The 14,301-nt window shown below is 34.4% G+C and overlaps 1 protein-coding gene across 1 annotated transcript; it reads right to left on the bottom strand.

Moving 5' to 3' along the window:
* Positions 1 to 474: 474 nt before the first annotated feature.
* On the bottom strand, positions 475 to 2,085 carry LOC130837239 (importin subunit alpha-1-like). The gene is given in 2 exon segments (XM_057710055.1): positions 475 to 1,809; positions 1,812 to 2,085. Coding segments are annotated over 2 exon segments (1,578 nt in total). The 3' UTR covers positions 475 to 505.
* Positions 2,086 to 14,301: the final 12,216 nt, after the last annotated feature.

Genomic DNA, 14,301 nt, shown 5'->3' on the forward strand with positions numbered 1-14,301 from the left:
CCTGCATTACAGTTAAGAGAGCAGGAATCTGAAGGAATAAAGAGATATGAGTCATTGTGAGGGCAGAATTGAAAGGGCCTGTTGACTGACTGGACATATGGATTTAGGCAAAGGAAGAAATAAATGGTTACATCAAAGCTGTAAGTCAGGAGAACCAGAATGATTGTGGCACCCTGTTAGACAGGGAAGAATTAGTTGTGAAATTATATGGTGGGGAAAAAGGAGAACAAGAAGTTCAGATTTTTTTTTTTGAAGAAAAGGGTGGAATTTAATCTTTATTTACAGGACACTGCAAGATATGAAATTCCACACAGAAATAAGAAACCCATGGAGAGGAGAAGCTTCATATAGTATGTACAGTTTGGAACTGTTCAAGTACAGTTTCAGTTGTAAAAAGTGCTACAGTAACAAACCACATTTAAAAAGAGTTCTTAGTAGAGAAACAATAAGACAAACATATCAAACATAGTCCACAACAAACAACTTTATGCCTCAGATGTATAATCTAAAAGTTGAAGGTCCCAGCAGTGCCATCCTGAACTTGGAATGTATAGCCTTCAGAGGTAGTTTCTGGCACAACATTTTGATCTTCCTCTTCTTCCACAGAGAAATATTTCTCAATCAAGTTTAATGAAGCTTTGTACACAGACTCATTTTCATGGTTTTGTAGAGCTTCAATTTTGTCCAAACCTCCACATTCTTCAATCATTATACTAAGTTTCTCAGTTTCACCTAGTTTCTCAGCAACCTGAAAGATATTTGAAATGGCATCCAAAATAACCAGAATAATTTTGGTATCTTTCGCAGTTAGGAGGTTCATCAACTGTTCTATTATGCCACAATGAACAAGGTATACGATCTGCTCAACTGTTCCGCCACTTGTATAGTTGGTCACAGCCCATACAGCTTCCTTTTGTGTCTTAAAGTCTGCCTGAGAGAGAATGCCAACAAGGAATGGGACCAATCCATGATTCACAACTTGCTGTGTCTGGTCCTGGTGGCCAGCCGTGATGTTTGACATTGTCCACGTAGCTTCCTTCTGGATATTAGTTTTGGAGTTCGTTAGCAGGCTGGGAAAGACAGCAAGTGCTCCTGCATCTATTACAACCTGAGTCTGTTCATCTGTCCCAGTGACAATATTCCCCATGGCTCTTAGCGCAGGAGTCACGATTGGCAGTTCAGTAGCTCCTAAAAGCTTCACAAGTTGGGGTACAACCCCAGTTTTCACAACCATTTCAATCCGTTCATTTGGACCATCAGTAAGGTAGGAAATAGCCCAGCAGGTATCAGCTAATACTCCCAGATCATCGTGATGCAGGAGACGAACTAAAGTAGGAAGAATTTGCTCAACAGCATCTAAGGGGGGTGCAGGATTCTTATTGAGACAAAGATTTGAAAGTGTGCATGTAAGGTTACGTAAGTAACCACATGCTAAAGATGACATATCAGGAACCGCCAAAAGTGCCAACAGCGGGTCAGCTGCACCATACTTGATAACCAAGTCTCGGAAAACTGAACCATCACCTGCAATGTTTCCTAGAGCCCATACAGCTTGTTCACTGATGTGAGCATGGGGAGATGCCAACAGAGAAATGAATGCTGGGACAGCACCTCCATCTACCACAGCCTTGGTCTGTTCTGATGTCCCAGAAGCAATGTTAGTGAGGGCCCAAGCAGATTCAAACTGAATGGGACTATAATCAGTTCTGCCTAAGAAGGACACAAATTTTGGAATCAAACCAGCCCGGATTATGTTGTCTACGGGGGCCTGTTTTTCCCTAGAAAGCAGTTTCCTAGCAGCTTGAGTAGGCTTTCCAAGCTGTTGCTATTTATGCCTTTGACAATGTCAGCAACAGACCAATTTACAGTGCCCTGGTTGTTGCGGTTTTCCTGCAGTGGAGAAGCATTGTCATCGGGAAAAGAGCTGACATCTCTCCTTTTCAGCATCTGGTCATCCTTCTTAGCTTTCCTCAGCTCCACATTAACTTCTATTCGGCACCGCCTCATTTCTGTGCTGTCCTTCCCCTTGTTCTTGAATCTGTTAAGGCGGGCAGCTGGTGAATTAGCATTCTCATTGGTGGACATAGTTCTGAGACAAAAGGAGAAAGCTACACAGCTGGCTCAAGCGTCCACAGGCGGCGGTGCACTGTGCACAGGCTGCGGCTCGGTTGCCCTCAAAACGTATACCACGGTCAGCCCGAGGACGGTGTGGCCAAGAAGTTCAGATTTAGACACGCTGCTGTGGAAGTGACAGAAAGCACAAACGTGGGATTTTTAAGGCTCTTATAAACATGAGACAGAAACATAGTGGAAATCTTGGCCAGAGATTTATTTGGGAATAAAACAAAACTTACAGGTTATTATTTTAAATACATAATTTGTATAGAGATTTTTGAGAAATGACTTAAGTATGGAAACATTCTCCTTACCAGCAGGTACTTACTCTAGAGGAATTGAAATTTACCTGCTAGAACTCTGATATACCTCAAAAACGTAACTTTATTTTATGTGAGTTCTTCTTGCCTTTCTGCCCTAATTCAATGACTAAAGAAAAATATCTTGAACTTTCCTATTAATATTATTGTTTGAGGTAAATATGCAGTAGCTCAAAATGTAAACGCGCTATCAAGACTGTTTTTGCTCTGCCATAGGGCTTCTATTCTACCTTCTCCATTTCAAGATTCATCCAAATTCTCATAGAGGTTGGGGCCGGGGGTGGTACCACTTATGCAGAACTGCCATTTCCCATCATTCTGGCTGCCACTGTGATACGCTTTGTCCTAGCGAGTTACTAAGCATCCTCAACAGGTATTCATCTTGAACCAGTCTTTCCATCTGGTCTTTTGAGGCTTTATATTAAAAACCATTATGAAATACATGTTCCTGTCATAGCATCTAGTCAAGGCTTCTTCTGTTCTATCACTTTTCTCAATATTTTCTTGTCACACTATCTGGTCACACAAGAGCTTATCCACAAATAGACTTCACACAATTGAGAAAATTATCCCCAGCCGGTTCACTTCCTCCAAGAACATCGCAGCTTTTATGACACCATTCTGAACTCGGGGCTTCCCTGAAAGATTTGTATAATCTCTTCAGAATCCAGGAAATCAGAGTTCAAGATTCGATATTTTTGGATTCCCTAAGATTTATTTGGATATGTTTTGCTGTCCCCCAGGGTCTCAATTTTGGGAGAGAGAGTGTAGTCAAGTTCCAGTGGTGTACTGGAGTCAGCTTATACGAGCTCATGAAAGCTGTTATATTTTCAGGGATGTTGCCAGCCAGCTGTTAAACACAGACATCATTTTTAATTAAATTATATGAACTTACATTTAAATTAATTATATTAAGAAGACAAGTAATAAATACTCCAACACATCATGTCCTAATAATTTTAATATATTTTTTCTAATTTTATTAGTATTTTTCTAATAAAATAGACTTCACTAATGTCCATGTCCTTAAGGTTATTTATGTGTAATGTATCTTTCCACCTCCCCATTCAATGACATCAGATTGGTAGCTTGAAATTGTCCATAATGTGAGTATTTACACAATAGAAATTAGTAAATGCTATGTAAACATTTACCAACACACCACCATTAGTGACTCATCTCTTGCCCGTTACGTCCTCGAATTCTTCATCTCTTCTCCTCTTCTTTCCAGTGGGCTTAGGGTTTTATTACTTCTGCTCCATGTGTGAAAGGCCTGCCTTCGTATTCTCCTCTTTTTCTGGGTTAAAATATACGATAACGACATTTATTATTATTTTAAAAGAAGAGCAGCAGAGGACCTGGACTTTCAAACATATTATCTTCATTGCGTGACTACTTGCTCTGCAAACCCTACCTTCATAATGAATAAAAGGACAAATCTCAGCCAAGACTCCAAATCATTCCAAACTCCAAATTAATAGAGTTCCATTAGGAAAGATTTATTACAGCAACAAGTAGCAATAAACTGTCTATCTGAGTTCTGAATAATTCACAATTGCAAATGTGCCTCTGCATTTTACCACCTTGGCATTCTTGGTTCCCCATAACTTTCTTAGTTTCCTACGTTAAGCAAGCTGATTGGATTTAACTAGCAATTCGTGAACATGAGTCATTGTGTTCCCTTGGCATCTTTTTTTTCTGTGTCTCTGTTTCCAGAAATAGAATGGAGAAGGTATGAGATAGCTTCATTAGTGACTAATAATTATTTGTAAAATTGGAGAAACCACAGACTAATGAATGTTTCAGAGTCTTCCAGCTCCTACACTCAGTCTTAGTCCAATTAAGCTCTCTACTGAATCTCTATTTTCTCACTCTGTTGATTAAATAGCCACTTTGGCAGAGAGAATGTAAAAGAACAAGCTTTGGGGAAATATATTTATTGCCAAATTATCTGATGAAATGATCCCAGTTCCCTGAGTTATGCAACATTTTCTAAGCCAAAGAAACAGAATAACAAAGTTTCATTCATGGGAAAATGCTAGAATTTTTCCCTGAACACAATGGGAAAGTGGAATTTCTGTTAATGAGACTCTGTGAGGAATCTAGTTACTTTGGAGAATAGCAATATCAGTACCTTGCAATTATATAGCACTTTCTACTTTATCCTTTAAAAACCTAATCCTAACCCAAAAAAGCTAAAAAAAAAAATTTAAAAAAGAGGTCAGAATCAATAATACCCCAATGACAGTAAATATTAATGTTCATTAAAAACCAGTTAGCATGACTGCTATGCATAAGCAATTTTTCTCGTACTCAGAACATTCTGGACTAAAATTTGAGTCAAAAATTATTTACTGTATTTTCTTCTTTTTTTAAAAAATTGAAGTATAGTTGATTTACAATGTTGTGTTACTTTCTGCCGTATAACAAATTGATTCTTTGTACTGTGTTTTTTATATTTAAACATTTATTCCTATAAGAAAACTTTTATAACTGTGTCTGGTCTAATTTATTTGGTACCAATCAGGTGCTCCAAAAAAATAATAATAATAATGTGAAGCTCACCCAGGAAGGATCATCCTTGTGGATGGAACAGCATCCCACACTCTTCACCTAGTTTTGTAAATTCTGGCTACCAAAACCTTAACTCTAATGGTTAAGCAAAATCTACCCATCCAAGTATTATACGTAGCTATACTTGAAGGTTTAATTTAGTCTCAGGGATTTCTCAAGAAAACAGAAATACTTGTGGCAATTACTGAAGCAATATTTAATAGTGATACTACTACCATACACATACGATAACCAAAAGAAAACAACAAATTAATTTAGTGAAAAAACTAACTAAACTGTAAATGTATACACAGGTAAGGTTCTCATATCACCTGATGATGGTAATTCAGCAGAGCTAGAAAACAATGATCTGGTCTCACCTGGGTATTGCTGTTTTTTTCACAATGTTCTTTCAAACCTTCTAAGATGGGAGAGATCTTTTCCCATCTCGTGCTTTATTAATAAATGCAATGATCTATTTTTGCTCACACACTTACTTAGAAGCAACTGAGGATTTATCACATTTCTGCAGATGTGTTTGCCTCCCTCTAAAGTGCACTACAAAAAGTTAATCATCTGCTTTTCTGTAACAGGAATAGCTGCATCTTGTTTTAGTTCTATGCTCTTTTCTTACATTATTGCTGTATGACACTCATCCCTCTGCCATGATGTGAATATTCTCTGTGTGAAGAGCTTCTTCATCTATGATGTCAGTAGAAAGAGTTAACATCTTCTTTAGAGACCTGAGGTGAGCGTGGATCTCTCACATCAGGTAGCTCAGTTACACTCTTTGTGGACTATTCATCAAGAAACAATGGTAGCAACAGTTTAAGGCGTCATTGTTTAACTGTTCCCTATCCAATACCTTTTATGCCCCAATTTTCTTGCTGATCAGTGGTTTCATTTACTTTTGACAACGATCAGAATGAGTAGTTAGAGCAATTATGATTTCCTTATTTAAGATGAGGAAACTAAGTCCAAAAATGCTAATTTACATTTCCAAGGTCAAATAATTGGTGACTAAGTTGGCACTAGAAGAAAATCTTTGTATAGATAAATGTTTATGACATTGTTAAATAAATTTTAAAAATACAAAAAATAGAAAAATGTAGATAAAATGGTATGCATAACAGAATATCAATTTAAAATACATACATACAAAGAAATAATGCAATAGGAAAGCACATTTTATAAATATCAAATACGTGCTACATTCTAGGCTGTGATAGCTACTATGTTTACAGAGAGGAGCAGACATGGTCCTTACCACAATGGAACTAATAATTTAATGAAACAGACAAATGATAATCAAATAAATACAAAAACACATTGTGAAAAGTGTTAACAAAAAAACAAAGTGCTATGAATGGTATCAAATTTAATATACATAAGGGCTGATCAGACTCTGAAGAAGTTAACTGATGTTGTAAGCAGAAAGGCGACTACAAATTAACCAGGTTAAAATGTTGGATGATTTTTAAATCTTTCTTTTTAACTTCTCTGACTTTCTAAATTTCTACAAAACATGAGGGTTACTTTACCAATTAGGAACTATGCATGTGTGACTTTTAATTGTCTCTCTGGCAGAGTACTTCCCATCAAACCAAACCCCTTTAAAAAACAACTCTAAAAGCTAAAATTAAAAAGAGGGAGAATAACCAAAGCAAAAACTACTTTAGCAATCAAGAAGCCTGAGAAAAGAAAAATCCATTGTTGTAGGACAAATTCTCTGTCACTTTTCTGTTTAAGGAATTGTCTGATATATGACATGGGCCAAAGTCCTAACAAAAAGAAGGTCAGAGCTTTCTGCTCTCTCATAGTCCTAGAAAGCCAAAAGCTAGTAGGACTTCTAAGATAGCCAGAACTCAAGGGATAGGAGATAATGTTAGAAGGTTTTAATACACTGCTCAATAGGAACTTATAAAACAAGCAACCAAAATTCAATAAAGATGTAGAAGATTTGAAAGATACCATTAATAAATTTGACCTAATTAAAATAGATAAAAGACTACAAAAATTTTTCATATACATTTTTCAAGTATATGCAAAACATTTACCATATGTTTGTAAATAATCATTTATTGGGTCAAAACACAAGTCTCAACAGTACAAAGCGATGGAAATATATAAAAATATTCTCAAACAACAGTGGGACTTATATATGTGTATTCTAAAATGTTTGGAAACTCAGTGATACACTTCTAAATTATCTATGGATCAAAGATGTAATAAAATGGAAATTAAAAATATTTTAATTTGAAAAACAAATGCAATATATCAAATCTTGTAGAATAAAGCTAAGTCAATGTTTAAAGGTAAATTTAAAACCTTAAATATATGTCTTGAGGGGAAAAAGACTGAAAACATGATATAAGCTTATTAAAACTTAAAAAAATTAAACCCAAATAAAATGAAAAGAAAATGATAAAGAGCAGAAGTTGATAAAACAGAAAACAAACATGCCAAAGAGAAAAGTAATGACCAAAAATTAGAGCTTTGAAAAGACTAATACAATTGGGAAAACTTAATCAATACTGAGATAGAGAATAATTATTAATAACAAAGATGTTAATATTAAGAATAATGAAATACATGATTAGAAAGCCTACAGAATTTAAAATTATCATACAAGCATATTTTGAACAACTTTATGCCAAAAAATAGACAAAAAAGAGAGAAATAGACAAATTCCTAGAAAAACAAAAACATCAAAATAGAAGGAAATAGGTAATCTGTATACTGTAGTCCTATTTTGATTAAATAGACTTTATATTTTATTAAATTATTTACCTCTCAAAAACTTAGGTCCATATTGTATTTACTGGCAAATACTTTTAAATAACATCAATCTTAAACTCTTTCACAATATAAAAAAAACTTTAATATAGTCAACATAATCTTAATACTAACATTTGACAAATACATTGCAAGAAAGAAAAATTATAGGCCAGTCTTTCTCATGAACATAGAGACAAAAATCCTAAATATATATTAGCAAGTCAAATTCAGATATTTCCAAAATATGCTTAGTCTCAAAATGCAATGGTGACTTGAGATTCAGAAATCAACTGATGTTATCTCCAGATGTTATACTCTTAGACAAATCCAAAGTGAGGAATATTCTAAAATTAGCTGGTCTTTATTCCTCAAATTTGTTAATGCCACAAAATGACAATGAAAATTTAGGCATCTGTTCTTGTATTGAAAGAAACAATGATAACTAAATGAAAAGAGATTTTGGTTTGAATTCTGTACTGGAGAAAAAAAAGTAATAAAGGATAATATTGAAACGATTAACAATATTGAAATATGAACAATGGAAACTGTTCATGTCATAAACAATATCAACAATATTAGATAGAAGTAGTGTATCAGTTACTAGCTTTTCTAAATTTGATAAATGTACTTAGATCAACAGTAGACTGGATATGAACTCATAGAAGCAGAGACTAGAGTGGCAGTTGCCAGGGTTTAAGGGAAAAGGGTAATAGGGAGCTATTGGCCGAAGGGTACAAAGTTCCAGGTGTGCCAGGTGAATAAACCCTAGAGATCTACTCTATAGCATAGGGCTTGTAGTTAACAATACTGTATAGTACATTTAAAATTTTGTTAAGTAGGTAGATCTTATGTTTTGTTCTTATCTTTATTAATAATAATTAATAAAGAGGGTGGAAAGAAACTTTTGCAAATGATGGATATATTTATGGCCCAGACTGTGGTAATGGTGTATATTTATCTCCAAACACATCAAGTTGTATACATTAAATACATACACCTTTTTGTATGTCAGTCACACTTCAATAAAGTGGTTTAAAAAATGAGTAAACTGGTTAAGTAAATTGTAAAGTTCCTACAATGGGACTTATCTTTGTTGTCTTCTATACATCTAAGCCTAGAAGAACACTGTTTTTATTCAAATAGACTACTTCAGTTTACGTATTAGAAAAGACTGAGCAAATGCAATCACACAAAAAGTCAATTAGGCATTCCATGGTGTCAAGAAAAGGTATTTTGAGGTCTCTTCTTCTGAAGGGTAGGGTTATGAGAGTATCATGTCCATGTCATCTTGAAAGCTTTGCTTAGTGACCTGGCACCTGCGATTGTTCAACCACCCAGCCTGTTGTGTGATTTTGTCCCCCTCTGATTTCCTTTAATATCACTGGAGAGAAGAGCAGGAAAAGCACTTTTATTCAAGCACAGTTTCATTCGACCATCTAGTCATCATAAAATAATAAAATCATCACAGTTTTGTAACTAATTCTCTGCTGCTCTCTTTGTTTTCCTGCCTCATCTGACATATATCTCCCCGGTACCTAGTGGAGTAACGATACCTGTTAATTCCTAAATGTCAGCTATAGAAGAAACCATAAAACCCAAAGCATTTACTTATTACAATAGTACCCGAGGCAAGTTCAGCTTCAGGCTGAATGCAAATCTTTCCCTTACATTCTCATAAATTGTATTCTTTATATGTGTGTTCAAAACAGACTGAAAAGCTTAATTTTCAATAGAAATTCAAAAGGATTTACGCATGTTAAAGTTTCTTAAGATGGGGGAAAAGGATAAGGATTAAATGAATATGGTTAAGAGATTGAATGTATTCCCATTTAAAAGGCTACATGAATTTCTACTGAACATAGCAATTGGCCATATAGACTTACTTCATCAATTTCCCTTTATAACAGAAAAGAAATAAAATGTTGTAAATCCAAAAGGACAGGGAGAATAGAGGAGATCTCAGTAGACATAATATTTCAACATCTTTTGGAAAACAGAGGGCAGATGGAAGAATAGTACCTGACTTAGAGCAGAAGAAGCTGTATGCTACAAGGCACACAGAGAGGAATACTAAAGAGAAGAGAGTTTTCTGCAGAACCCTATGGAGGCAAAGGACTTGAAGGCACCAGGTTACCTCACTCAAGATAAGAAGCCACCTCCCCATCTCCCCAGCAGCAGACAATAGGCTTGGAAAAACAGATCTTACACATGGAATGAAGAACATCAAAAATACATAAAAATAAAATATTTTTTCCTCTTAATTTCTTTAAAATATATATGGTAGTTTAAATCAGTTTTCCAACCTTTTTTACTTATTGCCTCTTAGGAGCCTATTTAGACATTTTTTTCCCCTCATCATTCCCCCTGACTCCTGCAACAAAATTTTAATACCTAAGATATATTTTATACCTGTGTATATGCTGTGTGTATATATATGTGTGTATATATATATATCTGCGTTTTATGTATAAAAAGAAAATCTAAAGTTTATTCTTTTTGTTTAATGCAGTGTTCAGAATGACTAAATTTTAAGTTAAAAGTTACATTAAAAAATTAAAAAGCTACTAGCATGTAACCTAACTTTATAGCTGCATGATTATTACTAAATAAATGTTAACGTAATTTATTTAGTTCTATAAGTTGTAATGTATAAAATATTAGCAAATTAGTAACATATAATACATATGAATAAGAGCTTTTGAAATTGTGAGTTTTTGAAAAAGGCAATATAACTTAAACATTACATTTCTTCAAAATTATTTTTAGTGAACTCAACTTTTAATTTTTACTTAATATGAGAGTAAAGAGCTGATAAATATTTATTTGAATATTGTTGATTTTTTTTTCTTTATAGCCCTTGACATGATGGGTTAAATAGCTTTTATAGAATTGAATAAAATAAAATAAAACAGTTTTTATTTAATTCTCAGAGCCCAAGTCACACACAAAAGCACTGGGGATCAAATAATTATCCAATGGCAGCCAATAGATACAAGAAGATCACTTCTTGCAATATGCCTTGAGATAAAGCAAGCAGTTGAAGAAAAGAAACCATCTACTCACCGCAGTATCTTAGCGCTGATCTTGTAAACATTTTGTGTATCTTCCTTGAACTCAATGTTAGCACTGCTGGTATGCTACCCAAGAAACCCAACAGGAGAAATTAACTTCTTAGGAATAAGGTTCAGTTGGGTAAATTTTTAAAGTGCCATAGACTATTGTAATAGCCAAGAATTTTTCACCACTTTCATCAACAACCAGCTTCTTTCCTCTTGAGGAAGTATCATCCCTGCAGTGAATGCATAGTTTAAAGCAAAAATTCTAGCAATGTATTAAGGAGTTTACATGAAGACTATAGTACAAACGCCTGGGATTGGGATAAATGCAGTACTAGTATTGGGAGAAATGGGTACTAGTCTTAAGAAATATGGAAATTAAAAAAACAAAATAAAAAAGACAAAACAGATTGTTGGAGAAGAACAAAACTTTTCTCTATCCGTCTAGGTTATTCTGGCTGGTCTAAGAGTTAAAATGACAATGCAAAATATTAATAGAAGGAAATTAAAAAAAAGACTCAATGACATGTATACACAAGAGAGCTGCAGGAAAACTGAGTAACTCACCAAAATGACCAAAACCTTCACTTTCAATCACATCCTCAGCTAAAGACAAAAGAGGATATTAGAAGTAGTGGTTTGAGACTTCAAAGGGGAGGAAAGCAATTTACATGGAGAAGGAAAAGTGAATGTTTGCTTAAAAAAATGTTTGCTGGGTCACAAAGAGACAATGGCACATTGAGTAGACCCTGACCTCTAGGCCCTGTGGAGTCTGTCCACTACACATAACCTGTATTCTTTCCAGGTAGCTTTAGTGATAGCTCTATTTGGGGAGCAGGTCCTTTATCTAAAGTATTTTAGGCAATTAAAGGGAAGGTAACAAGGAAAACTTCCTGAATCTTCTCTTTCTTAAAAATAATCAGCCTAAATTAATCTTGCCAAGAGACACATTTTTGGATGGCAAATTTTACTCCCCTACAGTCCTGACTTCTTAGAGATGTTTCACAGTCCAGATGCTGAGTTGGTAGATTGCTCGTTCTCATTGAATCAGTTTCTTAGTCCTGACAATAGGTTAGTGCAGTTAAATTCATTTCAGGAGGAAGTGATGCAGGTGGGCTCTCACAGTTAGGCCTACAAGGTGCAAGCAACCCAACCGGGTACTTAATGAGACATTTACATGGAGACCAAAAAAACAAACAAACAACAACAAAAACCCACAAAGGTTAATGGTTGGAGAAAATTATAAGCTAGTTTCTTAGCATAGGGGGCAGGCAATCAAGAACATTTCTAGACATCAGTGTCGAAGTATCTCTTGCCATTTGAAATGCCTCTGAGGATGTCATTGACTGTTGAGCTAGATTTTCTGAGTGGCTTATACAGCAGGTACAAAGATTGTCTAAACATGGGCTACTGTGATGGGCCCTCTTAAGTTGTATCAAGTTGTTCAACTTCCATCTGCAGGGCTTCAGGAAAAGTGCAGCTTTAGTTCTCAATGATTCAAAGTCAAAATCAGGGGGAAAAAAAACAATTGAAAATGTACGTTTGGAGAGTTGTAGCCAAATATTTGAGGAAACTAGAATTCAGGATCCAGTCCAGTTTACAGGTGGGGAAAGAAAAAAAAAACCCTCAAAAAGAAGTAACAGAACTAGAATCTAAGGTCCACAAGAGTGTGTTATAGTTTATATTGAAACACATTTTTTTCTCTCCAAAATCACCACATTTCTATCAAAAATAGCCAAAATAAGACTGATTTGTTTGAAAAACAAGTTTAGTTTCATTAAACTTGGCATTATTATTTATATTAAGTCCATAAATAATAGCAATTGACCATATAGGCTCTCTTTAATATGTTTTTCTGGAACTTTTTATAAGGAATCTCCAGAATGAATGTTTAATAGCCTCTTAAGGCTAAGAGGCCAAGCCAAATACTTGCTATCAGTCTTAGTCTGTAATACCTACAAATTCTTCTCTGCTTAAGAGCTCCCAAATATCCTGAGGTTCTTGTGCCTGACAGGAAGGGACCTTCATACTCACCTGGTGAGGCTTCCGGGAACCCTGTAAGAAAGGACCAGGCTGCTTTTCTAAGGGGTTTCATGGCTTCATAAAGTCATTCTCAGTCCCTAAAGGTGTCTGGTTATGTTTGATTCTAAGCACATTCTCAAAAATGACATTCCAGTCAAAGTCTTGGTACTATAACTTATGTTTCCAACTGTGTTTCAAGGAGAACAGATTTTTTAGTGATCCTATATAAATAACTATATTGCCATGAAAATAAGAATACTTACTAAGAGTCTCCAAATTCTGGTGGGATCAGATGGGTGTAAAAAGATAAATGCTTCCATTCTGCTTACAAAGGTATAATTTACAAAATTGCTGTAAATCTTGGTTAGCTTGAGAGAAAAAGTTTATTTATATGTGGAACAAATATTAAAATGCCAGTAATATTTCAGACAAAAAGTCATAAAAATCATAATCATATTCCTCAGTTCATTCAGTCCTATGTAATTAATTCTTGTTAATTTTGACCTTTTGTTAGCAGTTTTATGAAGCCATCAGATTTTCCACTAGGTTTTTATAATTTATTACTCAGGTTAGTGGTATGATCTGAAAATTATCAGAAACCTTTCTGTGAATCTTCTTGAAAATGAAATATTTTTACAAAAGCATCAGAGTAAAACAATAACTGTCTTTAAATGACAAAAGACTTAAAATGGTATGATTAAATATCTGGTTCATTATATTGCAACTAACAAAGAAATTTGGTTATTTCTGTGACAGCATTTAAGGCAATAACTAAAATTACAACAGATAAAATTTTACCAGGACACATAAAATTTTTAGGAATTTCCTATAATTTTTAGAGCACTAATATTAATAGCATTTACCCATACAATATAACTTAAGAAGGCTTATCATCATTTATTTGACAGTGCTTCCCATGTAATTCTACATGCCAAATAAGTGTAATTAGTTTAATATCTCTCTGAGATTTTTCAGGGGCCCTCTGAAGAATCCCAAAGTTAGCTAGAGGTCAAAAGGACTTCACTTAGAATTTGTTGGAAGAAGTTTGTCAAAGATATCAAAAGCTTTTAAACAGTTAAATAGGATCATAGGTCACTGTGAGACAATGCTTAGTTACCCAGTTAAAGTGACAATAAAAGATTTCAAAAGCAAATACAGAAAGTTATAACAAATTTCTTAAAAGATGAAGAAACTTTTACAAACTATTCTCAAAAGCAGATAAATTGTTCAAGAAAATCATCCTCTTACCAGACAGAGAAAACCAAATTCTGGTTTTATACTAGTTTACTTTTGATATTAAAATTCATTCACTTAATAAATAAATAAATAAAATTTATTTACTCAATTAAATTCAATCTAATCTTAGACAGTCTTGACCACTCACAAAACTCTTTTCTCTGGATTCCTTTTCTATAAACCTTCTTTTTCACATTCAAATTTCCTTCTATGCTTTCTCT

Source organism: Hippopotamus amphibius, chromosome 15 (genome assembly GCF_030028045.1).
Source record: "Hippopotamus amphibius kiboko isolate mHipAmp2 chromosome 15, mHipAmp2.hap2, whole genome shotgun sequence".
Lineage (NCBI taxonomy): Eukaryota > Metazoa > Chordata > Mammalia > Artiodactyla > Hippopotamidae > Hippopotamus > Hippopotamus amphibius.